The sequence below is a fragment of the Peromyscus californicus genome, unplaced genomic scaffold, assembly GCF_007827085.1.
Source record: "Peromyscus californicus insignis strain IS unplaced genomic scaffold, ASM782708v3 Scaffold_15__1_contigs__length_86483966, whole genome shotgun sequence".
NCBI lineage: Eukaryota > Metazoa > Chordata > Mammalia > Rodentia > Cricetidae > Peromyscus > Peromyscus californicus.
The window spans coordinates 3,842,632-3,869,518 of NW_026294447.1; the positions used below are offsets into that span (position 1 = coordinate 3,842,632).

General features: G+C 40.5%; 1 protein-coding gene across 12 annotated transcripts in view; it reads right to left on the minus strand.

The window, feature by feature from the left end:
* Hdac9 (histone deacetylase 9) overlaps positions 1-26,887 on the minus strand; it is an 872,989-nt gene that overhangs the window by 13,189 nt on the left and 832,913 nt on the right. For all 12 annotated transcript variants that reach the window (XM_052738328.1, XM_052738323.1, XM_052738329.1 and 9 more), the window contains 2 exons: positions 26,227-26,311; positions 6,853-7,000 (listed from right to left, as the gene is read on the minus strand). In XM_052738328.1, the coding sequence (XP_052594288.1) occupies positions 6,853-7,000; positions 26,227-26,311 (233 nt within the window). The remainder of the gene's footprint in view (positions 1-6,852; positions 7,001-26,226; positions 26,312-26,887) is intronic.

Consider the following 26,887-nt stretch of genomic DNA (forward strand, 5'->3'; position numbering starts at 1 on the left):
ATGAAGGGAAATGGAGGAAGGGTGGATCTTGGGGAGGGGAAGGTAGGGGGGAAACAGAGGAGAGAAAGGAGGGCAAGTTGTGGTCAGAATGTAATATGTGAGAGAAGAATAAATAAATAAAAATAAAATGAACTACACCCACACATATATTACCAAGGTAATCGAGAAAGATAGCAAGAAAGAAAAACCACACAGAGTTGCATACATATGCAACCTACTTGCCTCACAAAACTCCTCAGTTCTGTGGAGTTCACATAGATTTTCTGTTTTAAAAGGTGTGTGTGTGTGTGTGTGTGTGTGTGTGTGTGTGTGTGTGTGTGTGTGTTCATCCATGTGAAGGTCAAGACAACTTTCTTGAGTCAGTTTTCTCAGTGTTATGGATATGGAAGTCTTGTTGGGTTTGGCCACAAGGGACTGTTGTTTGCTAGCCCCTCACATGTTACCCAGTCCTACCTCACATCACTCCTTCCTTTTATTCCCTTTTATTGATAATTCTACAACACAACAAATTCTTTCCACTCTTTTAACTAATAAGGATTATTATCTAGATTACTCTACTGCTCTTTAAAAAACAGCGAAAGCAGAAAGTGGGGTAAGGGTTGGATGTGGGTATAAGGAGAAAGAGAGACATTGAGTAATGGTGATACAGTCTGTGTTTTGCAAAAGGAAGTTCTAGAAATGAATGAAAGACTATGTTTCTGTTGTTCACACTCCTGCATGGCACATTTAAAAACCATTAACATAGTAATTTTAGTTTCAGCATAAAAAAATCAAAATTGTAGCAGTTTTATCCTTATTAGCCCAATATTGGATACAAGCCAAGCACCAATCCACAGGTAAGTGGATAAACAAATTAGGATATGTTAATATACTTGGTGTAATTAGTAATTACAAATGGGCGGAATACTGACTGTGAGAGACATGGACAGATGTCAAAAGTATTATGCTTAGTGGAATGAGGGAAGCCAGATTACCAACCAATATGTAGCATACAATTCCATTTAAATTAAATTTAAGAATAAGCAGATGAATGGGTGGTGTTAAAAGGTGATTGTGCCTCTGGTGGGACTGATGTTGACTGGGAAAGCAGATCAGGGCTTTGTGGAGTGGTATACATGTTCTCCATCGAGCTCAATGTGGGTGTTGCTTACGTGAGAGTGGTATAGGTAAATAGCATCACGTGGGCAGTTACCACAGGAAAGGTGTATTTTAGTTAAAAACTAATTAGGTCAAGTTGTTGTTGGAACCTAAAGCAGAGTTCAAAGAAAAGAAAGTTTTCAGAGAGAAGCAGGGACCTCAGGGGAGGGAAAAATCACACGGAAGGTGTCTTTACAGTTCAGAGACGGAAGCTTGTAAGGGCTTGTTCTTACAGCTGGCTTTTTTGTTTGCTTGTTTGGTTTTGGTTTTGGTTTTTTGAGACAGGGTTTCTTTTTTGTGTTTAGCCCTGGCTGTCCTGGAACTTACTCTGTAGACCAGGCTGGCCTTGACTCACAGAGATCCACCTGCTTCTGCCTCCCCAGTGCTGGGATTAAAGACATGTATCACCAGCGTCCTGGCTACAGTTCTATTTTGTTTTTCTATTTTATTTTATTTTATTATTTTTTTATTTTACATACCAACCACAGTTCCCCTTCCTTCCCTTCCTCCCTCTATCCCTCCTCGCCCCACCCCCCCAAGTCCCCATCTGCTCCTCAGATAGGCTAAGGCCTCCCATGGGGAGTCAACAAAATCTGGTACATCAAGTTGAGGCATGACTAAACCCCTCCCTCCTGCATCAAGGCTAAGCAAAGTATCCCACCGTACGGAGTGGGCTCCCAACAGCATGTTCATGCACCAGGGAAAGATCCCGGTCCCACATGCACAGTTCTGTTTTTTAAATGGCTTCCTGGTTACTGAATAGAAAAATGATCAGAAAAGAGACTTGAGAATAAGGAAAGGGCTATAAATATTTGAATGAAAGATTAAAGTAGGTTGTAATGTGTATTTGTTGTACAGACGTGGAAAAAAAAAAACACCTGAGTTATTGCCTCTATCTTGAATGTCACTCACGTAAGCCTTTTCCAACAGAAATTCTTGTTTAATTTCAGTCAGAAGGACTGTGGTGACTGAAGAAATGTAAAGGAGATATGACCTGCTACCAGCTCTCAAGACAGAGGATGAAGCCCTGAGCTGCCAGACAACGGGGAAAGGGGACAGATTCCTCCCTGGAACATCCAAAAAGGAAGGAAGCCTATCGACATGGGCTGAGTGTGAAACCTGCACCAGGATTGGACCTACAGAATCTCCATCTTGGTGTAAGTAGTTAATTTTTAACATATTTTTTTTAATAGAAGCAGTAGAAGACTGCAAAGTAAGTTGGTGACCTTGGCTGTGAGCACTTTGTTAGGCATGTGGGAAATAAATCAAAAGTGTCCAAGGATTGAATGGACGTGACATTCCTCCTGCTCATTCTGCACATCAGACGGCAGTCCTGTAACTACCTGCTCAACTTCCATTTCCCCCTTTGCCCTTAAATGCAGTTCCATTAAATATGACTCTTGAATTACTCTAACTCTCCATTCACAAAGACATTTCATACACTATCCCTACTATATTTTCTTAGCTAAACCATCTTTACGATGTAAGACTAATACAGAGTTGGGCTAGCCAACATGCTCTCAAAATGGGGATTGACAATTTATACCAAGAAAAAGTGCATTGTTTATTTCCTTTGAAGTCATAGCAAATAGAGAGACCAGTATCATCCAGGTACCACTATGAAATGCTTTAGTATTTTAAAAGTGTTTGTCTTCCAAAAATACTCTTTTGCTTATTCAGGAAATTACAAAAAATATATAATATTTGTATGCTTTTGGAGATGGGTTAGCTAACTACACAATATGTAATAAAGTCAACTTACTACTAAGTGGTTATACAGTGTTGATCTCCTAGTTTTTAACCAAGAATAGTAGAGTATTATATAGAATGCACAGATGTCTAGGTATTGTCCCTATATTCTTACAGGTCACTGGATCATGAACAACTTCTTAGGGGAAGAAGAAGTACAGTAGAATAACATAAAGCTGAAGGGAATAGTCTGATGCAACCCATATTGGGAACTTCCTACGTATCAGGTATTGGTCTGTGTTCTTCACATATGTTCTTTAATCTCATGTTCATAAGAATCAGCCACCCTCTCCTAGAGCCAAGTCTTTCTTCCCAGAGCAGTGAGGACCAGAATGAGCAGGAAGAAGAAATGGGACACTAAGCTCTCGAGGCATCCCAGTCTCCTCAGAGTTCTATTTAATTTTGTTACCTTTCAATAAATTAAATGTTATTTTATAAAGAATGTAGACAGGCCCCTACAGGATCATTGAATGTATCAGGTCAGATTTTACCCCTGCTCTGAGATTGTATTATGTACTGAAAACACACAACATAGGTGTTCCAAGAAGATGAGAGGCAGAAGGACATGTGCAAGGACCTTTCCCCTTTTCACATCTGAGCCAGCTTCTCAGCTAGTGCTTTGTTGACACCGAGAGAAAACTAAAAGTGAAATTATTTTTTGGAATGTTAGCCTACTTAGATAAACCGGTACTTAAAACAATGCTGCACAGAGTAACACCAGAGAGTTGCACAATTTGTACGTCAATTCCCAGCAGCCATAGACACATACTCTCAATGTCCAGGAAATTTGAACAACTATGTCTCTTTGTGTGATAGATATGAACATGCATTAAAATGGCATATGCTTTTATACAAGTCACTATATTCAGAAAAACAGTACCAAGGTCCTTAGGCTCTGTGGATAAGCTATTCAAAATGAAGACCTGAGATTTTAGTGAGCTCTCTGCTTATGATACCTTATCTTCCCAAAAAGGTAGCTATTCCACAAACTCCAAGCCTCTGAAGCAAACCTTTCTGCAGGCTTTAAAGATGATACAAAGGCTTCAAACTACCTCTTTTGTGAGAAAAGACACCAAAAGTCAAAAAATTAAATGATTAAGGACATAAGAGATGTATTCAGATAATCAAACATGATTCGCCGTTCTGTAGACAGCTCAGACTGATATGTGAACATTTAACTTTCACTTTTTGTTTCCTACTGAAAAAGGAAAGGACTCAGAGAAGAAGTCTGGAGTGCCAATGTGCTCCTAATCCTTAATGGCTGGTCACCCTGAAGTCACGGGGGCAGACTGGCCTTTCCTCTAGGAGGAAATTGAAATCTGCTACCAACTTTCCCAAAGTGGAAGCTCAGAGGCACAAACAGCTACAAACGCACAGCACAAATCTTCCAGGAATGCTGTCCTAGCAAACAAGATAGAAACAAACACTTCTGCCTGCCTCTAAACAATCCACTGTATATAACCAAGTCTAATCTCTTAGTTTTCTCTGACTCCCTTATGTGGGCATGCTCGAGGGCTTGTTTCCCCTTTCTGCTGTCACTCCCTCCCATTTAAGTCCTTTGCCACCGAAAACTTACACGTGACTGCGGTGTATTTGGGAACGATCCCTAGCATGAGTTCCCTAGCACTGTGTTCTTCAAGGCCCGTCAGTGTGGTCATAAAAATGAAATGGCTGTTACCCCACCCCCATTCAAGAAAACCAACAGAAAATACTTAAAATGGTTCTTAGCCAGGAGCATTTTATCCCTTATTCACTAGTGGTAAATGAGTCAGATATGAGTTGGCCAAGAAAAGGGCTGCCTTACCCAGAATCTGAGTATGAAATGAGTCATCTCACTCCAAACACCAATATATCCTCCAAAATAACTGGCAAGAATTTCCTATAAAAAGAATTTGCTTTTGCTCTTTCCATCCATTTAACTCTGATTTTTTTCTAATTTTTCAATTTCCTGTGTGATTACAATATTGCATTCACAACAAAGGCCCAGGGGCCTTGCCTTTATCTTCGCCTGCTGTGCAGGGGGACAATTCTGATAGCAACCCCTGGGTCAATCTCTTGCTTTCTCTCTACCCCCACCCCCACCCATCCATGCTCTATCATCCCTTTCATGAAAGTCATACACAGTTTAACTGAAACACAGGATCTGTTTCTAGAAGATTTTTGTCTGCCCTTTTGTTGAAGGAAATTAAAAAAAACAGAAAATAATTCAAGTCAAACCATTTTCTTCCCCTCAAGAATGAAACAATCACAATTGGTATAATCTGTCTAAAAAGGATAAACAGACATGAAACCAGGCTTCCACTCTGCCTTCCTGTTCATCAAGACACTGCTATTCACATTCCCTACATGCCATGAGTGGAAGATTAGAGTCACTGAGAACTGAAGCTGGGTTAATTCTTACAGATTATCAGGAGCCAAGCACATGATTTACCACAGAATAAGCAAATACGATTGTAGAGGCAGTTCCTGCCAAAGGGCCGAGATTTTTATATTGGTTGGGGTTCACAACATCTCATATTATTGTTAATTATTCCAAGCTCTGAAATTTCATGGGCAGAATTACTTAGAATTCACTTCACCCAGGGTGGAATTCGCCTCATTTTTCTGTATTAAATGGATTCTAAAGAATAGCTTTGCTCTTTTATATCCAACACTAACAGATGTTAGTTTCCTCAGTTTTATGGCCCTCAGATGACAGACAGCTAACTGGTTTTGGCCTTGGGAATAATTGCAACACCTTTGGATTATGAACTTGGTTCAGTTCTTAGCTGGGAACAGCAGGGGGCTAGTTCATAATATCAAAGATGTAAAATACGTTTTCCCCTTTTCTCCAGATACTGCAAGAAAATGTCTTCTAATTCAGTAACACACATGTGCTCTCCCCATTGATAATTTTCTCCTAAACTGGTTAGAGCAAGAGAAAACAGAGGCAGAAAGATGAAATCTCTTATTCAGTTTATCAACTATTTGGGCCCAAACAAGATGTTAAATCCATTAAATTGGGAGTATCCAGCTAAGGCAAGAAAGCCAGAACCGCTCACATTCTCGTGTTTGGCAAGTGGCAGGCTCTGTGTAATTAGTACTGATGTTACTGATGCAGGGAGTGGAAGCTCCTTCTCAGAAGCAAGACCCAGAGCTTCTGCCGAGTCTTGAGTGACATATGCCCAGAGAGATGTGACCTTGCAGTCTGCTATGGAAAGCACCAGTAGAGCCGGTCACAGTGGACTGTAAAGACATATTGAATGTAGTGTTTTCATCAGGATGAGAAAATGAGCAGGAAAATGTACAAACTGACAACGGTTTCTTAAAGGGTAAACAAGCAAGCATAACCTGAGGCTAGCGTGACCCGCCCCACCCCAGTCTAGATACATATGAAGAGAAATGAGAACACTTTTCTCGTGTAATAGAAAATAAAATCAGGCTCATTTCTCCTACTCTTTCATGCACACTCCTGTCTCCTTGGCAAGTACCTTCCGTCTTTATCCATTTAGACCCAAGGAGACTCACGTATGTATGCAATTGCTGGCCCCTGACCAGCATCCCATGCAGCTTCACCTTCCTCTGCTCCCTTTGTTATATCAGAAATTTCAAATGATGAGAGGAAGAAAGAGAGCATCCGGGAAAACAGAGATAAGGAGGGGAAGAAGTTAAGTCCCCGAGCAGCTCTTTCCACAGTGATCGGCACTGAATTACCCAGCAAGGAGTGATTCTTCTCACCACCTATCTCACACTCTCTCTTTCCCTGTGAGCTCTGTGCTCCAGACCTGCTTTTCCCAGGAAGAATGGAACAATTGAGTTCTCCACAGCCTATAAGCATATACTCTGCCATCTGTGGCTTTGGAGAAAACAGGTGGAGGAAGTAGAAGAGACAGGTGAAGAAGAAGCAGGAAGAAAGTTCCAGAATGCCAGCTCATGAGTCTGGACATTACTGAACACATGATTCCCCCATACTGGGTCCATCCATACCTGCCATCTTCCTGAGCAAATGGCTGTTCCACATCTACTGTCAGAGAGGCTAGTGCAGAAACGGTCTCTGACTCCTCTTGCAGTTGAGAACCAGGCAGAGTACAGCCTCTCGTAAAAGCCACCATCTTGATCGACTTCCAGTACTTGCCTAGAAAAAAAAAAAAACATGCACATGTTTTGTAGGAATTTTAGTTAGATCAACAGTAATCACAGTATGATTACAGGTTCAAGTCCTTTTGCTATTCAGTTGTAATTTGGTTTCTGAACTGCTGTGATTAAGTCCTTTTGGGGAGAATCTAGGGATGCCAAGTTGTGAAGTACTCATGTTCCGAAGCCAAGATCTCTGCCTTGCTTGGAAAGCAATAGAGCAAGGAATAATCCATGCTCTAACGGGCTTGCTCACAGACTGACAGATGTCCCTACAATTAAAAAGCAAACCCTAGGCATCGTGCCCTTTGGGAAAGCCTAAAGAGACCCAGGTAGAAGTCTTCTGGAGAAAAATGAATGAAACAGCAATGTTAAAAGTCGCTACTTGAACCAGCTTGCTTTTTAAAAATGAAGTTGGAATACCAAAGAAAAAGAAAACCTAGAGATGCCATCATGAATTGAACGGCATCTTTGCCAGAACAATCAGGTTTGTTAGTCCTGGATGTTCTTTCGTTCTCAACCCCAGGGTGTGTACTAGAACAATAATTGATTTAAAACTTTAATATATGCACTGGCTGATGTTGGAATTCGTCCATATGTCATATTGATCTTTCTTCTTTCCTCCTTTCTTTCTTTCTTTCTCTCTCTCTCTTTCTTTCTTTTTTCTCTTCCTTTTTGCTTTTTTGGCACATAAGAAGAATGTGAGGAAAAGCGGATCGTTTCTTGTAGAAATGTCAATTGGAGAAATATCCTAGAGCAGAGGCAAAGTTTTTACAGCCACTAAGACTTGTTTTATTTTATTTATTTATTTATTTATATTTTTAATTGTTAGTTGTTGAGTGGTCTCAAAGACTCTTTCTAGACTCTGACAAGACTGTGCAGTTTCAAACTCTCTCTGTGGGCTCACCAACAAAGAGGGAATTTGGCATGCCAAGAGTTTTCTTATTTTAAAAAAAAGTATTGCTTGAGAGCAGAAGGCAGATCTACACTGAACAGCAAAGTAAGATCACAGCCTTGGGTCCAGGTTTTAGTCGTTTTTATCTTGTGTGACTCTTACTAAGACTTTGTCCTTTCCAGCTCTAATGTGTAAAAGAAGAGTCAGTCTGTCCATCCATTCTTTCACCAGCATGACCTTCAGATGTAGGTACCCACTACCACTACCCTTACCGTCATCACAATTCTGACCATAGTCTAGGACTCTCAAAGCTTTCAAATCTTACCAGACAACAAGTATGCCAATGAACTTCCAAACTTTTTTGAAAATTAATGCTACACCAGATTTTACTGACTTCACAGAAGGGATGACCCTGTTGAGGAGCTCTGTTAGTTGATAATATCAGTTTTGTAAGGTAAAAGCCTCAGAGATCTCAGAAAAGAGAGGAGTAGCATAACTTCTTATGGTGATGGCAACATAAGAGAAAGTTGCTAGGGACAAAAATGATGCTTGAAAAACAAGCAAAAGCCAATCAAACTAAAATGGAAGGAGGCACAATGCCAAGTGCCCCTGGAAGAGGAAACAGGATGTTGCATGGGTTCTGACAGCTCTGTGGCTTATTGAGGACCATCGACTGCTAGGTACAAGTATGACACAGGGTGAATCTGGAGTGCAGTTTGGTAGGCAGAGGCTAGTTATCATGCAGTTTTGAATCGGAAATAGAGAGAGCTAAGATTTCTTCTTAAAAGTTTGCTCTGGAGAGACCACGAAAAACAGATTGACAGGTGATATGAGTGGAAACAGAAGACCAATTTCATATCTTGCTTAAGTAGAGGTAGAAAGGACACCTATCTAAAGTCAGTGAGTCTTTGGAATAAGACTGAGGAGACATAGACAGGGGCTCAGGAAGGGGTATGTCTGGGCTTGTTCTTCAGCATCCCTACTATCTTTCAACTTTGAAAGTTATTCCAATTGACAGTTCCATTCTAAGTCTTAAACTTTTCTAGATAACAATGCTGTTATTATCTCACCCAAGTCAGAATTATATACTCCACCCCCAAGTAGATAGATCTGTATCAGACCTCAGGAGGTATCATTATAAAGCATTGTTTTAGCACAGGATATCCATGAAGCTAGTGCTCCACACACTTACTTGTAGACAATATGGCATATTTACAGCATCCATAGGCTTGGCTTCCCTTGCCAAGCACTGCATATATTTCCTCAAGAAGAGAGTTCTTGACCATAAAAGAAACAGATGCATTTGTATTTACCAGATGATGAGGAAAGACAACATGAATTATAGGTAACGACTTTAATTGTTGGAGAACAGCTAACAGTGATGGTCCTTCAAATGTTACTATGTATATGAGTAGCAGGAAAGCCTTAAATTGGTGAAGGCTTTTTAAGATATAATTTAACATGTATAAAATATACTGCAAAGTTAAGATTAAAGTTTGACTTTTATCCAAATATATGACTTACTGATTCAGAAATAACCCAAAACTTTAAGTTCAATCTAGGCAAAGACTATCAAAACAAAGAAATAGTCAACATTAGTAATACAATGATAGGCTACTATCTATCTTCATAAAAGAGAAAAATTCAAATGGAGGCAGGTACAGCCCAGACTGTGAAATATATAGCCAGCTCAAACCTTGTAATTTATGGATTATGTTTTCACATGACGTGTAGACAGACATTTTCTTTTCAGAAACAGATGTGCAAAAAATCATATCTAATGGCTTGGGAGTGATAATATCATTAGCACATAAGAGAAATGATCCAAGATTTGTTATTGGAGTTCTTGGGGACTGCTATTCATAAACTAAAATACTAGTAACCTGCCACTACTAGAGTGTCTCTCCTATGGCAATAAAACTGGCAGAGGAGAAGGGCTTTCCATTAAAACTGGACAAACACCATCCCTCTTCAGTCATGTCCTTTATCCTCACTCATTTTTCCACCATGTAAATCTTCCCACTTTTCAGCACTTTTTAAAAGAAAAAGACTATTTACCCTTCATCATTCTGCATTTTTGTTTTATCTGGCAAAGGGAAAGTGAAGAATGAATCTACAATAAAAGCACAAAGTAGATAGTGGAATACAGCCAGACCAGAGTAGGAGGTGTGAAGTGTAGACAGTTTTCCTGGGTTAGAGAGGATGCCAGGAGGGGGTCTTACAGGGATTGTCGGACTGGAGGCAAAACTAGATTACTCTTTTGAATGGCCAATTAGAATAAACAGGTAGCTTTTTACTTATGGAGATTTGGGATGGAAATCACCCACTGACCTTGAAGTTTCTCCTTTCAGAGCCCACTGTCAGTTTGAAACTTCTGGCCCTGCCAAAGCTCTCCTTCACCATTGTGTTGGAAACCTTGGAGCTACTCAGACAGAGATTTATAGATTTCCCTTTCTTGCCATTTGATGAGACCCCTTCACCTTTACACACCACGTTCTCCAGGTGGAAGACTAGCACTGACTTCCAACTACATCCACACTTGGGAGTTGTATTAGGCCCAGACCCATGCAGCTTCTTCTATTTGCAAGTTCTCTATAAATTCTTTTTTTTGCCCCAAGACAGGGTTTCTCTGTGTAGCTTTGTACCTTTGCTGGATCTCACTTTGTAGACCAGGCTGGCCTCAAACTCAAAGAGATCCACCTGCCTCTGCCTCCTGAGTGCTGGGATTAAAGGCGTGCGCCGCCACCACCGCCCAGCTTCTCTATAACTTCTTAATACTTGTTAAAATCCACTTGTTATAGCTAAATGGAGAATTTTATGAATATCCAAAATATTGCCTAGATATAAAAATAAAGATACTCTTAAAATTTGACGTATGAATTGAGTGACCAGTTAATGTTTTCATACAAATTGGTACAAGTTCACCATTAGTGGGGCAATTTTTTGAAGCTAAACAGGTCTATAATAAAAATCCTATTTCATGGGTCTAAATATTTGTTGATAAACAAATTATTTTTTATCTGAAAGACCAATAAAGTAATGTTATTCAAATTCTATTTTGACAGCTAAAATTCATTTTAAGAAATAAAACTTATTTAATCATATATATCAAAGCATAAAAACCAATTTCTTTATATTGATAATCTGAATATTAACAAATAACATGAGCAAAATGTGGTACTTCAAATGAGAAATGGTTGAATAGACTGTGTATTTGAACAGCTACTGTGGAGAATGGTGCCACGGTTACAGATACTGTGGAAAATGGTGCCATGGTTACAGATGCTGTGGAGAATGGTGTCATGGTTACAGATGCTGTGGACAATGGTGCCATGGTTACAGATGCTGTGGACAATGGTGCCATGGTTACAGATGCTATGGACAATGGTGCCATGGTTACAGATGCTGTGGCGAATGGTGCCATGTTTACAGATGCTGTGGAGAATGGTGCCATGGTTACAGATGCTGTGACGAATGGTGCCCTGGTTACAGATGCTGTGGACAATGGTGCCATGGTTACAGATGCTGTGGAGAATGGTGCCATGGTTACAGATGCTGTGGAGAATGGTACCATGGTTACAGATACTGTGGAGAATGGTGCCATGGTTACAGATGCTGTGGACAATGGTGCCATGGTTACAGATACTGTGGAGAATGGTGCCATGGTTACAGATGCTGTGGACAATGGTGCCATGGTTACAGATGCTGTGGAGAATGGTGCCATGGTTAAAGATGCTGTGGACAATGATGCCATGGTTACAGATACTGTGGAGAATGGTGTCGTGGTTACAGATACTGTGGAGAATGGTGCCATGGTTACAGATGCTGTGGAGAATGGTGCCATGGTTACAGATGCTGTGGACAATGGTGCCATGGTTACAGATACTGTGGAAAATGGTGCCATGGTTACAGATGCTGTGGAGAATGGTGCCATGGTTACAGATGCTGTGGACAATGGTGCCATGGTTACAGATGCTGTGGACAATGGTGCCATGGTTACAGATGCTGTGGACAATGATGCCATGGTTACAGATACTGTGAAGAATGGTGCCATGGTTACAGATACTGTGGACAATGGTGCCATGGTTACACATGCTGTGGCGAATGGTGCCATGGTTACAGATGCTGTGGACAATGGTACTATGGTTACAGATGCTGTGGAGAATGGTGCCATGGTTACAGATACTGTGGAGAATGGAGCCATGGTTATAGATACTGTGGAGAATGGTGTCATGGTTACACATGCTGTGGACAATGGTGCCATGGTTACACATGCTGTGGAGAATGGTGCCATGGTTACAGATGCTGTGGCGAATGGTGCCATGGTTTCAGATGCTGTGGACAATGATGCCATGGTTACAGATACTGTGGACAATGGTGCCATGGTTACAGATGCTGTGGACAATGGTGCTATGGTTACAGATGCTGTAGAGAATGGTGCCATGGTTACAGATACTGTGGAGAATGGTGTCGTGGTTACAGATGCTGTGGAGGATGGTGCCATGGTTACAGATGCTGAGGACAATGGTGCCATGGTTACAGATGCTGTGGAGAATGGTGCCATGGTTACAGATACTGTGGAGAATGGTGCCATGGTTACAGATGCTGTGGAGAGTGGTGCCATGGTTAAAGATGCTGTGGAGGATGGTGCCATGGTTACAGATGCTGTGGAGAATGGTGCCATGGTTACAGATGCTGTGGAGAATGGTGCCATGGTTACAGATACTGTGGAGAATGGTGCCATGGTTACAGATACTGTGGAGAATGGTGCCATGGTTAAAGATGCTGTGGACAATGGTGCCATGGTTACAGATGCTGTGGACAATGGTGCCATGGTTACAGATGCTGTGGACAATGGTGCCATGGTTAAAGATGCTGTGGACAATGATGCCATGGTTACAGATACTGTGGAGAATCGTGCCATGGTTACAGATACTGTGGAGAATGGTGCCATGGTTACAGATGCTGTGGACAATGGTGCCATGGTTACAGATGCTGAGGACAATGGTGCCATGGTTACAGATGCTGAGGACAATGGTGCCAAGGTTACAGATGCTGTGGACAATGGTGCCATGGTTTTTCAAGCGTTTATAATAAAGTTTCCATAAGATCAATAAATCCCACCCCAGGAATTTACTCCAGGGAAATTAAAACTGCGCCTACACCAAATCTGCATGTGAATATTCATAAAATTTTATATAGAGTTGCCTGAAATAAAAATGATCCTGATGTTTCACATTAGGGAAATGGTTAAGTAAACTGTGGTTTATCCAGACAACAGACACTACTCAATAATAAAATAAGTAAACTAGTGATACAATCAGAAGGGGTATGGGTTTTGAATGGATTTTGCCAAGTAAAACAAACCAGACTCCAACAGACACATATTTTTATTATTCCATTTATGTATCTTGCTGGGAAAGCTGAAACTGTAGACTAGAAAATAAGTTAATGGTTCCCATGAACTGAAGGTGATGGAGGAGATGACTGTACACAGGCAAGCCTGGGGAGATCTCCACAGAGACCAGGTGAGTTAACACCAGGATGGCACCATCTCTCTCTGTGTGTATTTAGGTGCTGACCACCTGCTTTGTCACTCAAACTGTGGTGGGAAATTAGCAAATGTTAACATCCTGTGTAGATGTAACCAATGGTCTTATTAAATAAGAAACACAGAGCCGATTCAGAGAAGAAAGCCAAGAGGTCAGAGCTAAGAGCCTCACCCTTCTTGATTCAGGGATCCTCTTCAGCCAAGAGAGCTCTCCGAAAGGGACCTACTTCCTGTGTGTATGTCTTTATATACTCTAGCTGTTCTGCCTTCTCATTTGTTGTAAACCCAAACATGTGACTGCTTCGTCACTGCCTGTATGTACCGCCCTCCAGGTCCTTAAAGGCGTGTGCCACCACCGCCATGCACTTGCTATGGCTCTAATAGCTCTGACCCCCAGGCAACTTTATTTATTAACATACAATTAAAATCACATTTCAGTACAAGTAAAATACCACCACATTCCTGTCCCCAATAACACTCCTACTTGAACATTTTGTTTTAAAATCAGGATCTGGAATTCAGTAGAATAATCTCCATTATGCATTACTGTGTGATCAATTATCTGTTTGCCTACAACTGTCCAGATCAGTGTTTGGGAACACTGAATACAAAAATAAATAAAATATGATTTTTACTCCACACAGATACAAAGAAAATCCATGTTGGTGGAGATATGATTCTATACATTTACAGGTAATAATTATGTATATTTATAGTCATACAACTATTCATCAATAAAAATAAAATTTACGGTTTGTAAATTTCTAAAAATAACTAAGGTGTGGGGAAACCCCAAATGGAAGACAAATGATAAATAATGTGAATTATTATATCATAAAATCTTAACATTTGCATGCTGAAAGGAGGAGAGTAAAGAGCCAACCTAAATAATTAAAACATTAGTTTTGACTAGATGATACAAGACTAGTACAAGACTAGTCTCTCATTTGCATCCTGCTTCAGGTGGTATGGATTAGCAACTCTGAAGCTGTTTCATAGGCATATGAGCTAAAGATAAGTAAATCTATGATAGATGATGAGAGCCATATTGCTCACTTTTAGGGGAAGATGTAATAAATAAGAAAAGGTAAAAGGCTAGAATGAACCCTGCAGTGTTGGGTTTGAGTCAGAGGTATTGGTAGGAAATATGTTCTACAAACATATATATTTGGCCCCAGTCAATGAGAAAGTGTGGAAGCAATGGTGCCCCAGCAGCAAGGAGAAGTACCTCAGAGTTTCCAAATACATTTTACTTGGAAAGGTACAGAGCTCCTTGGAGATAGATGTAAATCCAGGACAGAGGCAGTATAATGATGACTCTCGGTGTCAACTTGAAATTGGTTAGTGTGACCCCACATTTCTTTCAATATTATTTTAAGAGTATTTCTGGATGAGATTTACATTTGATAAAGTAGACTCAATAATTCCCAATGTGAGTGTTTATGGAGAACACAAGGCTAACTAGGGAAATTCTATCTGTCTCTGAGTGGGGACATCATTCTCCCACATCTGTCTTTGGACTTTATATGGAACTTACATCATTGAGTCTTCTAGTTCTCTGGCCTGCAGACTCAGCTCAGAACTTTTTACCAATTCTCCTGGCTCTTCATTTTGGCAAAACTATGTTTTGGGGTTCCCATGTCTCCACAAAAGTAGAACAGACTGCTTTTTTTCCTCGGGAGAACTCAGACTAATATAGGCAGGAAAACTAAACTAGCATGTTCCATGATGAGTTCTGACTAGTCTGCAGACAGTAGGTTGACATCCAAAGCAGATAGACCTATGTCATGGGAACCATTCTGAAGGAGTGTTCTTCTAAAGAGACAGAGAGCTAACCCAGAGAATAAATAGCTATGGATTTAATAAAAATTAATTTTTAAATAGGGTGGTATAAATGTTACTAGTGACTAGATATGATGGCATCCGTGCTGGTGTGGTTCTGTCTAGGGATGTAGGAATAAGACAATAGAAATAACTAATGTAGAACATTGGTGTCTTTGAAAAAAATGAGTTGTCTAGAGGTTTTTTTGTTTTTGTTTTTGTTTTAAAGATGGGAGGAATTATATAGCGTTTGATTGTTGCTGGAAGAAAGGTTGTAAGAAAACAGATTGATGGCCACTGTTTATTCTAAGCAAGGTTTGTTGCTGACATTAGAGAAATGGGAAGGGAGGTCAGAAACAAGGAGAATGAAGTTGGAAAAGGTTGTCTGAAAGGCGGAGAAGACTGACCTGAGACACACCAGGATTGTAATGGACCCATTTGAGTTCCATGATCAGAAATGTACAATAAACTCAACCTCTGTGCTTTGTGTCCATATCTTGTGGACCTGTTTGTTTGGGTCTAGTGTTGCAAATAGTTATTTATAGACTTTACCCAGAGTTTACATATTCTTAGATTATTAAGAGAGATGGGCAGGACTGTGGCAATGCAGATTGAAAAGTAGAAAGTCGACTAATTTTAAATATTATTTCATTACTTGTATACGCAGAACTCAGCAAAGGAGAGAACTGGATGGCGAGTGAGGAGAAACGAGGATTTAAAAACTAGGAAAGAACCCAGAGACCTCGTTGTGTACGTCAAGCATGGTATGCATATGGCTAATACAGTCATGTAGCCATCCTTACAAGGACGGGTTGCCAAGGCCAGTTTATAATTCAGTTTTCATCCTTCCCTCACATCTGCTAAGACAATAACAGATGCTCATCTGCTGTCCAGGCTCCTCTGGATTTCTTTCTCATCCTTTATTTCTCTGTTTGTCTTTTTTTTTAAAAAAAAGAAGGAAGAGCCAGATAATTATTTCAGTAAAGTTTTATGCAGGACTGAAGGTGAATGACCATTCTTCATCCATTGTTATTATTATACCCTGCATATTTAACCCTAAAAATCTCTTTTCTTCTGCCTATTCTCCCTAGTGGTACGTGCCCTTATGATTTGGATTTTATTCATTTCTCTAAATAGGTTATTTATTTATTTATTTATTTATTTATTTGTTTATTTATTTATTTATTTATAAAGTTCATATTTTGTTGTACCCAGTATTCCTATGCACTGAAGATTTAAGTTAGGGATACTTTTCTCCAGAAAGGAAGTTCGCTGGCCTCTTCTTGAACCTAAGAGTTAAATAACAAAAACTTCTTTAAGACCCATCAAACTTCTACTCTGACTTTCGGCAGGTCTTCAGCACATGTGCGCATGCCAGGCTCCAGCACGCACTTCTGGATCTTACTCTTCCTGTTGGTGTCACTGCTCACTGCTCCTTAGGACATTTCAACTTATTTTTCTCCATTCTGTTTCTCCATTCTGTTTCTCTATTTGTTTCTCCACATCTTAGTGAGCTCAGTAATAAGTTAAAATTCATTTTTTGTACGTACACTAAATCTCTTCATTTTTAGGTGGGGCCTGTTGAAATTTCTGTCCAGCTACATCTGAGACAGGAAGTTTGTGGGGTTCTGATTTTACTTAGTAAATAGGGTTGAGACAGAGATAGATACCTAGATAAAAAGAAAATGGACTTTGACATCACAGCCCTGTAGAGGAGCAAAATCTTAGTTTTCCTGTTTCCCATTGAAAATACCTTCAACAACAACATACCTGGCCTTGTGAGGTCTCCACTAGCCATGGATGGTTTGCATTGCAGAGGTATGTGGGGACCAGACATAATATATGCCAACACACAGCAAGTGTTCTTCCCCTAAACCTGGCCTCAGCTTATGGGGCTCTGAAAGTGTAAGAAACTCACCTGCTGGGTGACAGCTTAGGACGCTCTTCTTCTCAGAGCACTCCTTTTACTAAAGAGGTTTCAGGCTCAGACAATGAAATATTTTATTTATTATTTTGGTTTGATTAGTTTTGGCTTGGAAGAAAAATGAATGAAAACTTTTGTAACTGCAGATGCAGTTGGAAAAAATAAATTAACTAACCAAGCAAAATCTCTAAGCAGATGGAAGGTTTTTTTGCTTTTATTTGGGTGCATTTTAGAGTTGGGGCTCCTCCACACAAGAGTCAGAGTTTTAGTGTTTCAAGAAAATGGCTAATTAGAAATTCAGAATCAACCCTGAAAGAGTCATGTGTATACATTTGACTTGGCTGTGATACAAGTGAGGGGTGGTGGGGTTAATAGTGGGAGAATGCCTAGCACTGCTTTTCTTCACTGAAGGTCTGCCTGGCTCAGGGCGCTAACATCAAGGCCTCTGACTAAAGCCAAAGGCTCCATGACAAATCACAGCTCACACCTGACAACAGGGCAGAGACTTGAAATTCTGCCAACCCTTGCATTTTTTTCTGATTAGAGTTGTTTTACAAGTTTACAAGGGGCTCTAGAGTGGACTCAGAGCTCTGTGGCTCCTTGGAATTTGGCACTGGGCTTCCAGACCTGACTATGGTTCAACCTCAATTAGTCTGGACAACTAAAATTCCAGTTTTTAAATCAAATTGATTTTTTGCCCTTAAGTATTTCACCTTTGAAACAGATGGGAAAATGTGGAAAAGACACATGGAAAGCACAGCAGGAGTGAGTTTACTGGTGTACTGCCAGAACCCAGTGCCTCAGTGGGAAGACCTGGAGCAGATCTGATGGGTTTATGAGCTTGCTTCTCCCTACTCATTAGCTGTGTGGCCCAACAGAACTTAAGTAACCTGATGTCCCTCAATTTCCCTAAAGTGGCCATGAGAATAGACTCTCTTTATTAAGTTGTTGGGAAAAGTTAAAACTGTTAGTTGATATTAGTAAGAGTCTGAGGATATAGCACATGGCAGACAATTAGCACTTATTAATTGATGTTTGGATATTTATTAATAGCTTACAGCATTTGTCTTGTATAAATAATTTCAATCAGTGGCCCTCTGGAACTTCACAGTAGGACATAGATGCTGAGAACAAAACTGACATTTCTCCAACACTCAAGATTCTTAATAAAACTTGTTCTGAAGTCTAATTTTCTTCTTTCCTTCCAAACCTCTTTTTCTTTATTGACTTCAATTTCACAAAGTAAATAATTCTATTTTCCATTTTCAAAATCAGAAAACTGCTGGGGATGTCTTTCTGTATGCTGTGAATATGTTGCTCTGATTGACTGATAAATAAAACACTCATTGGCCAGTAGCCAGGCAGGAAGTATAGTATAGGCAGGACAAGCAGAGAGGAGAATTCTGGGAAGTGGATGGCTGAGTCAGGAGACACTGCCAGCCACCGCCACCATGAGAAGTAAGATGTAAAAGTCCTGGTAAGACACAAGCCACATGGCGACTTATAGATTAATAGAAATGGGTTAATTTAAGATATAAGAACTAGATCGCAAGAAGCCTGCCATGGCCATCCAGTTTATAAATAATACAAGTCTCTGTGTGTTTACTTGGGTCTGAGTGGCTGCGGGCCCCCAACAGGACTGGAGAAATCTCTAGCTACAGAAAACCTAAAAAATATCTTTTCCATGCCTACTAATGATCCTATGCTAATTCCATTTTGAGATTGGTCCAGTCAATAAGCTCTGCTTATCTCCTGACCTTGGCATAGGTACAATAATTTTTTAAGATTTATCTTTGTTATTTTAAATTATGTATAGGTGTGTGTGTGTGTGTGTGTGTGTGTGTGTGTGTGTGTGTCTGTGTGTCTGTGTGTGTATGTGTGTGTCTGTGTGAGTATGTGTGTGTGTGTATGAGAGTACAGATGAGCAAGGAGCCCAGACATATGGAATCATGTAGAGCTGAAGTTTGTTGGTTTTGAGATGGTTTTGAGCTGCCTGACATGGATCCTGAAAACCAAACCCTGGTCCTCTGGAAGATCAACTAATGCTCTTAACCCCTGTCCAACCTGTTTAGCTCCCACAATGATCTTCTAGAGGGATCTCTTCATTCTTGCTTGAAGCCAAACAATTCATTTTTGGAAGTAAAAAGTCCCTTTCTGACACGGATTCCTCTTACTCTTGCCCCCTGGATCTCAGCGGGATTGAAATGGAGGAGAGAGAAAAAGAAAGATCAGAAAAAGAAAATCAACGTGAAATAGTATGGGACAAAAACTCAGAGGAAAATTTGAGTTTGTGTGGGCATGTGGGTGTGTAGTCAAGTCAACTACAAGATGACTTACTATGTACATGTTGAAATATAGAGAAAATGGCACTTTTAACTGCGTGCATGGGCTCTTGAGGTAAAATATTAAGCAATTTCTCTCACATCAAGAGATCTATGCAAATTCCTAGTAGATGAGAAGCAATCTGGATTTTCCCCTGGTCTGTCTGATCTAAATGACTTTTCCTGGTGGTGGAGGAAGTACAGTATCTCAGGAATGGGAATGGGCAGCTGGAATTGCATTGCAGATGAATGAAGACAGTGGTTGCTACTTTTACAGCAAGTCTTATTCTAATTTAAATAGCCATTTTCATTTATCACTATCCAGATCTCTTTCACACTAAGAGACCTGCATAGCTCATATTCTGACCATTCATTCTTATGCAAGATCATCAGTGTTGATCTTGTTTTGCCAACTGTTTAACTCCTATAGGAAATAGAGTATGAATAAAATCACTAAAAATAGCCTCCCTTCATCTTGGTTTATTTATTAATGTCAGTGTTTTCTTCTAAGGATAGTTTTCAGAACTAGAGGTTGACCCAGAATAAGAAGGAAAACAGAAAAAAGAGAAAAGGGAAAGAAAAAAAAAACCAGTAAGAGCAAGAGGAGGTAGGAGACATTCACTCAATGACACACATGCCAAGCAGAGGGCAGTAGCAGTCATGAGGGAGAGCAGGTGTCAAACTGTCTCTTCATAGGAAAGTCAGTTTTCATTCTTATTTTCATGAAATAAGGCAGAGTGTACTTGAGGCTTACTTTCCACACTGTGCTCAAGTACACTGCATCATTCGCCCATGTCAAAGGAAATCATCTCCTTTTTCAAATTGGCTTAAAAGTTGGGTATACTCAGAGAACTCTATACGTATTTGTCATCCCTGAGCAATATGCCACAAGTGTGTTTTTAAAACAATAATAATGTCTTAGTTACCTTTCTGTTGTTGTGATAAGACTCTATAGCTGAGGCAACTTATAGAAGAAAGTTTATTTGGGACTTGTGGTTTTAAAAGGTGAATCAGTGAATATCATGGCAGGGAGCATGGCAGCAGGCAGGCATGGCATTGGAGCAGTAGCTGAGAACTCACATCTCATCCACAAGAATGAGGCGGAGAGAAAGAGCTAACTGGAAATGGCATGGGCTTTTGAAACCTTTTAGCCCCCAGTGACACAACTCTTCCAACAAGTCCACACCCCCAATCCTTCCCAAACATTTCCACTGACTAAAGACCAAGCATTCAAACACATCGGCCTATGGGGAGCAGTCTCATTCAGACCAAAGCAACAAGATTTACACGTCTGAGAAATGGAGGCTTATCTTCTTTCTATGTGATGCATTTGACAAAAACATAGGATGATACTGCAAAGACTGTTCCTTCCTCATTTTGACTTAGGTTATCATTTTGCATTAGTTGGCAAAATAAAGAATTCTAAAAAAAAAATTTAAATTATACAACAAAAGAAAACCCTTATAGTGGAGAGAAGACAAAAATGAGGTTCTGGTGAGAAATTTCCACATTTCTCGTGTAATTTTGCTCCTTACCCCCTTGCCCCTCTCTCTCTGACTGCCAGTAGCACCAATTTAGAAAGCAGCATGGTGATGCCTGCTTCCCTGCTCATTCTGAAAACTGAGAGAGTAGTTTGCTCAGTGGTCACATGGCTTGGGAACAGAAGAGAGGATTATAGAGGGATCCATATCATTTTAAAGTTCGCCACTTAGTGTTTTTCAACTTGTCAGCTCCAAACCACTACTAGATGGTTGTAGCAATTTTAAAAAAGAATTCTCAAATCTTTGGGCACACATATACTTTCTTGATCCTAAAATCTAAAGATACTGTGATTATCACGTAGGAGGTCTACAAAGTTGGTTGTCATTTATAAAAATATTTTTTCACTAAAAATTTAAATGAAGGGAAACCACCATGTCTCTGTATTTAAACTTCTCATATTTTGGGGTTTCACACATGAAAATCAGTATCATTTGTTACATGTTTTTAGAACTTAAAATTTTACTCTTTCAAGCTGAATCACTTTAATTTTATGGAAAACTCAGTTCCACCCTAGTCCCAGTGAAGTTGATACCATGGACCAGCACTGGTATAAGAAGAATGGCTAGAAGATCTTGCTTCCTACCATGGCATGCAGAAGCGTGGGGAACTTCAGGGTCACATGGAAACTCTGAGCTATAAGCATGGGTTGTAGGAAGGAATGCACACACAAGGGTCCTCCTTCCTGCTCTGGGCTAGCACTTCCCTGGCAACACTTGTTTCTGCTTACTGCTGTGCCATCAAGTCCTAGACTCAGCTCTGAAAAGCATTTCTTCCAAGATTAGAAGGGGAAATGACAGCACAAAAAAGTAGTTTTGTATCTTCCTAGAAGAACTGACTCATCCTTGTGGGCTGTGACGTGGGAAGAAACATGCTCTCATGTGGTTTTTTGCTCTTCTTAAATTCTCTGTAGCAAGGATCCTGGCAGGTATACTTATATTAAGCTAACTTTAAAAAAGCAATCTAGTCTAAATAATAAAGAAATATTATTAACTTATTTTAAAATATTTACAAAGCACCTGTGCATGCCAGACACTGCACAAAAGTTTCAGCAATTAAGAGAGAACAAGCAAAAACACCAGTGGGACAAGTTGTGGTGTGAAAAGACGTAAAACTCAATGAGCACATGTTATAGGGCTTCCTCTTCAAGACTGAATACTATTCCGTTGCCCGTATATATCACATTTCTTTATCCATTCTTCCACGGACAGACACTCAGGTTTTATTCTGAATAGTGCTGTGATGAACATGCAAATGTTAATATTTTTAGATATTTTAAAAAATTATTATTATTTTTTTTTTTTTGGTTTTTCGAGACAGGGTTTCTCTGTGTAGCTTTGCGCCTTTTCCTGGAACTCACTTGGTAGCCCAGGCTGGCCTCGAACTCACAGAGATCCACCTATCTCTGCCTCCCGAGTGCTGGGATTAAAGGCGTATGCCACCACCGCCCGGCAAAATTATTTTTAAAATATCCAGAAGATGACTAAAATAATATATGTTAATTTTACTTTCAACTTTTAAAGGAAAAATAAAACTTTAAAAAATATATTGTTCTCCATACACTCCCACTTCTTCGAAAAGACGGTTGATCCTTATATACAATTCATTATCGTGAGATGTAAGTAGCCTGTAATATATCAGGATGGGGGGGTGTTCCACCTGCCAGGAAAAATGACTGCCCTTCTGAATCCTTATAAAGCTTTTCTCTTGAGCTGCATGAGAAATCTAAGCAAGAATAGGACCACAGGGATGATCCTGCTGCAAAATACAGAAAGGCATGTGTCCAGGCAGTGGGCCAATGCTAATCACAGCGTCCAGCACCTGCATACCCTCAGCTGGGGGCCTCAGTTCTCAAGAAGAAATTCACAGAAGGCCTGTCAGCACCTTGCTGTGTGTCTGGGGACAGAACTCTCTAGGAACGTGCCTGAATGCTTCCCACATGGTAAGGCCTACCTTCCAACATTTACATAGCTCTGAACTGCAGCACAGAAGAATCCTTCAGAACCTGGGCTAGGAGGTGGGCTAAAACTCAAACACCTCCTTGAGCTGAAAGGAGGCCCCTGTGGTGCTCAAAGGCACGTATGGAGAATAGTACACTTGTTAAAGAAAGGCTACTTTTAGGGTCCATTTCCTAGGCATGAGGTCCATGGCCTCAGAAGGATCCCTACTTGGAGCACTTTTCTGCTGTGGACTCAGAATTCTTAGCAACATTCTAACAACTTCGGAAGGGGTCATGTGTTTCTTTTTTTTTTTTTAATCCCAAAGCTATGCAGCCAGGCTTGACTATTTTCCATATAGAACCAGATTGGACAACCTGGTCAAGGTTCCAGAGTCATCCAGGGCACTTAGCTTGGAAAAGTGTATTTGGATCAAGGAGAAGGAAAGAAAAGAATATACCATATTTTGTAAGATAACTAACTGAGTATTGTGTATCAAACTCGAAGCCCATCCTTTTAATTTCCCCAGTCAGTATGAAGTTTCAGACTCTAAAATACACACTTTATCTGTTGTTCCATGGGCATGCCTCATTCTCTTCTCATTCCTTCAGTTTGAAAGAGCAGCCAGTGTGGAGGGACCAAGTCTGTGCTGGTTTTCACTTCTCCCCATGCTGAGACATCACCTCCAGACTTGGTTACTACCTCATTCCAACACCATTCATTCCTTCTAAACCATGGTCTAATTCCAGTGTGGATGATACTTCTATTACTCTTTTTTAGTAGTTATTTTTATCATCAGAATTTTGTCAGTGGAATTGGTTATGTTACTTGAAAGGCACAGGGGAAAATGTGGGCCTCTTATTAAAAATACTAAGAATTTCAAGGCAGCAACAGCAAGAATACTGACATAAACATGGGCCATTCCAAGAATGGAGCCTACATGACCCCAGGCCAAAGGGCCATGAAGCTCAATTCTCTCTGGCCAGATTGTGAAATACACCATTTCTTCTTAATTTTTTTTCATTTACTTTACACACCCACCACAGTTTCCCCTCCCTCCTCTCCTCCTATTCTCCCTTTCCTTCCTATCTCCCACTCCACTCCTCCTCCATCTTCATTCAGAAAGTGGCAGGTCTCCCATGGGAGTCAACAAAGCATGGCACATCAAGTTGAGGAAGGACCAAGCTCCTTCCCTACATCAAGGTTGGGCAAGGCAATCCAGCTTGGGGACTGGATCCCCAAAAGCCAGCTCAAGTGCCAGGGACAGGTCCTGATCCCACTGCTAGGCACCCCACAAACAGACCAAGCTACACAACTGTCACCCACATGCAGAGGGCCTAGGTCAGTCCCATGCAGGCTCCCTAGCTGTTGGTCCAGGGTCTGTGAGCTCCCACATGCTCAGGTCAGCTGTCTCTGTGGTTCCCCTGTCATGACCTTGACCCCTGCCCTGGCAAGCTCTGGGAGTCCCATGGAAGAGAGAGAGGAAAGATTGTACACCCTTTCCTTAAGCAACAGCTATTAAATAGGTTGCCTGGCTTGGCCTAAGACTAAGAACAGCTCCCATTAAGCCAGGGCTAAGTTAATCTTCCTGGACTTGCATGTTATTAGGTAGTAAGAATTCATGAATAAATCCAGACTGAATAGGTGAGAGGATAGACCATGAGTTCTTCACTAAGAGCTGATGTAAGCATTGGTACATTATAGCAGAAGACTGGTTCCAAAAGCAGCTCCTCAGGTCTACCTCCTCTTGAGTCTAAGCTTGACAATGCAAGTCTCTTCTTTGCTGAAGAAAGAAGCTGCCCCTTTGCCATGGCCTCAGTGTCTCCAGGGAGCCCTGAGCTGGAGTTAGACATTTTATATTCCTTCACCAACTGGAAGGTGAAATCCCTGAAGCCAGAGACTCTTCCACCACCATTCTCCTCTTCTTTGTCTTTCTTCTCCTCTTCCTCTCTTCCCTCTCCTTTTTCCTGAACTTTATGACTGATCAACACATAACAAAGCCATTCTTAAATGCATGTTGTAGTGTCAGTGTTATACTCTGAAGATACACAGGAAGAATTTTATATGAACACTCTGTGAGTATAATGGCCAAAGAATCCTTAGAAAAAGAAAACTACACACATGAAGACTGAGCTCTCTTTATACTGTCAATATCCTATGCAGGGACTTTGGATAAGATCTGGCTGAACAGAAGAGGCCTGGCAGAGATCACCCAAAGAGTCCCTCTAAGTGACCCTCCTTATCTCCTCTCAAAACAGGAGTCAGACCTGAGCAAGCCTTTTTACTAGAGCAGAAGAGCCTCCCCAAGCTTGTCTTTGGAGGCAGCCAACTCCAGTACCTTAGCTTTATCCCAGTAACTTTCCTCTCCAGTATTTAAACATTTATTTTTCTGTCCTCTGAAAATATTTGAAATTCATCGCTTTGAAATTCATTCCACAGTTACATGTAGTCAATAAGATTTAATGAATACCTATAGCGCACATTCCAGGCATGTGTGAGATTTCAGTGAAGGTTTATTTTGAGTTTGTGTATGATATTCCTGGTACCAAAAGAATGGTAATACAACACCACTCACACCCTTATCTCCTGGTCGCTGCTGTGCAAAGGAAGACCAACTCTAAGATATGACAAAGGTTTTTCAGTAATGTGGAAACATGCGTCCATGGAAAATCTGCAAAGCTAAGGGCTTCCGTGACCATCCTTAGAACTCACTTTTGCAATGTGGCATTTGTCTTTGTGCTAACCTTCCTGTTAATCTATAGTGGGGAATGTTGATGTCTATGAAGGTAACTGCCTAATCAAAAGACCACCTTACCGTGTTTGCCAAAGTAGGACTTTCTCATAATGAGACTTTCTCATTCATTTTCCTTCCGTGCCAAATGTAAAGCTAGGGCATGATTGCCAAGTCCGAACACATTTAGGAGATGACTTACTCCTAGTTAAAACCACTACACAGTCTACACAGTCACAGTTTCTAAATTTAGTTAGTTGCTCTAGGTCAGTGCTTGGTGTTTGAAACAATCTTAATTGTGTACAAAGTATGAGAAAAACAAGATTCTAAGTCTAGATTCTGAGTTATGACACCAGTGCAAGATAAGACTATCACAGGCAGTAAATCAAGACATTTCAATAAAATATATGTGCAAATTAAAATGATTATGTTTCTTTGTGCTTTAATTCACAATATAATCCCAGTGAATGTGACCTAGTTAAGGATGAAAAAGAAACTGAAGACATACTTTGGATTTCAGTGATCCTCTGTAAAGAAGCGGCAGCATTCGTGTTTGGGGTCTGGTGGAGGACATCTTCCTCAAGAGGGCCCAGCTGCAAACACAGGAGGAAGAACATGGGCAGAACATGACTTAACAGTGAGTAGCACAGAAGCAAAGCACATGAACAGGCTCATCCTCAGGAACCTGCTCCAAGAACTGCTTAACATTTTGCTGACATCAGGTCCCTAAGTGTAGTCAGCTATATTTTGTGTCCATATGATTAAATTCCAAGGAGCTTTTCTATTGGTCACAAGATTAATGTATGAAGGCCCCGAAGCAGGTGCACATCTGTGTGTCAGTCATTTAAAATCTGAGTTATTTGTGTAATTTTTTGTAGCTTTCTCACAAACCAAATTCCATCATGAGGGTCTCTGCAGCTGGGGCCCGCAAGCAAACTCTCAGGGAAGTTGTATCAGATGGACAGTCTGTTATTTGTGTTTCAGCAGGTGCTTTTACGTGTAATCGTTCTAAACACTAAACACTTCCTGGTGGATAGTCATGAGGCATTTGTTCTTATTCTTTGAATAAAGTAGCAGCAAAATAAAAAATGTATTGAAGAAGCCAGAGGTAAAAAATAACACAGTTCCACTTAACATCTACTTTATTCAAAACCACGCTCATGCTCACG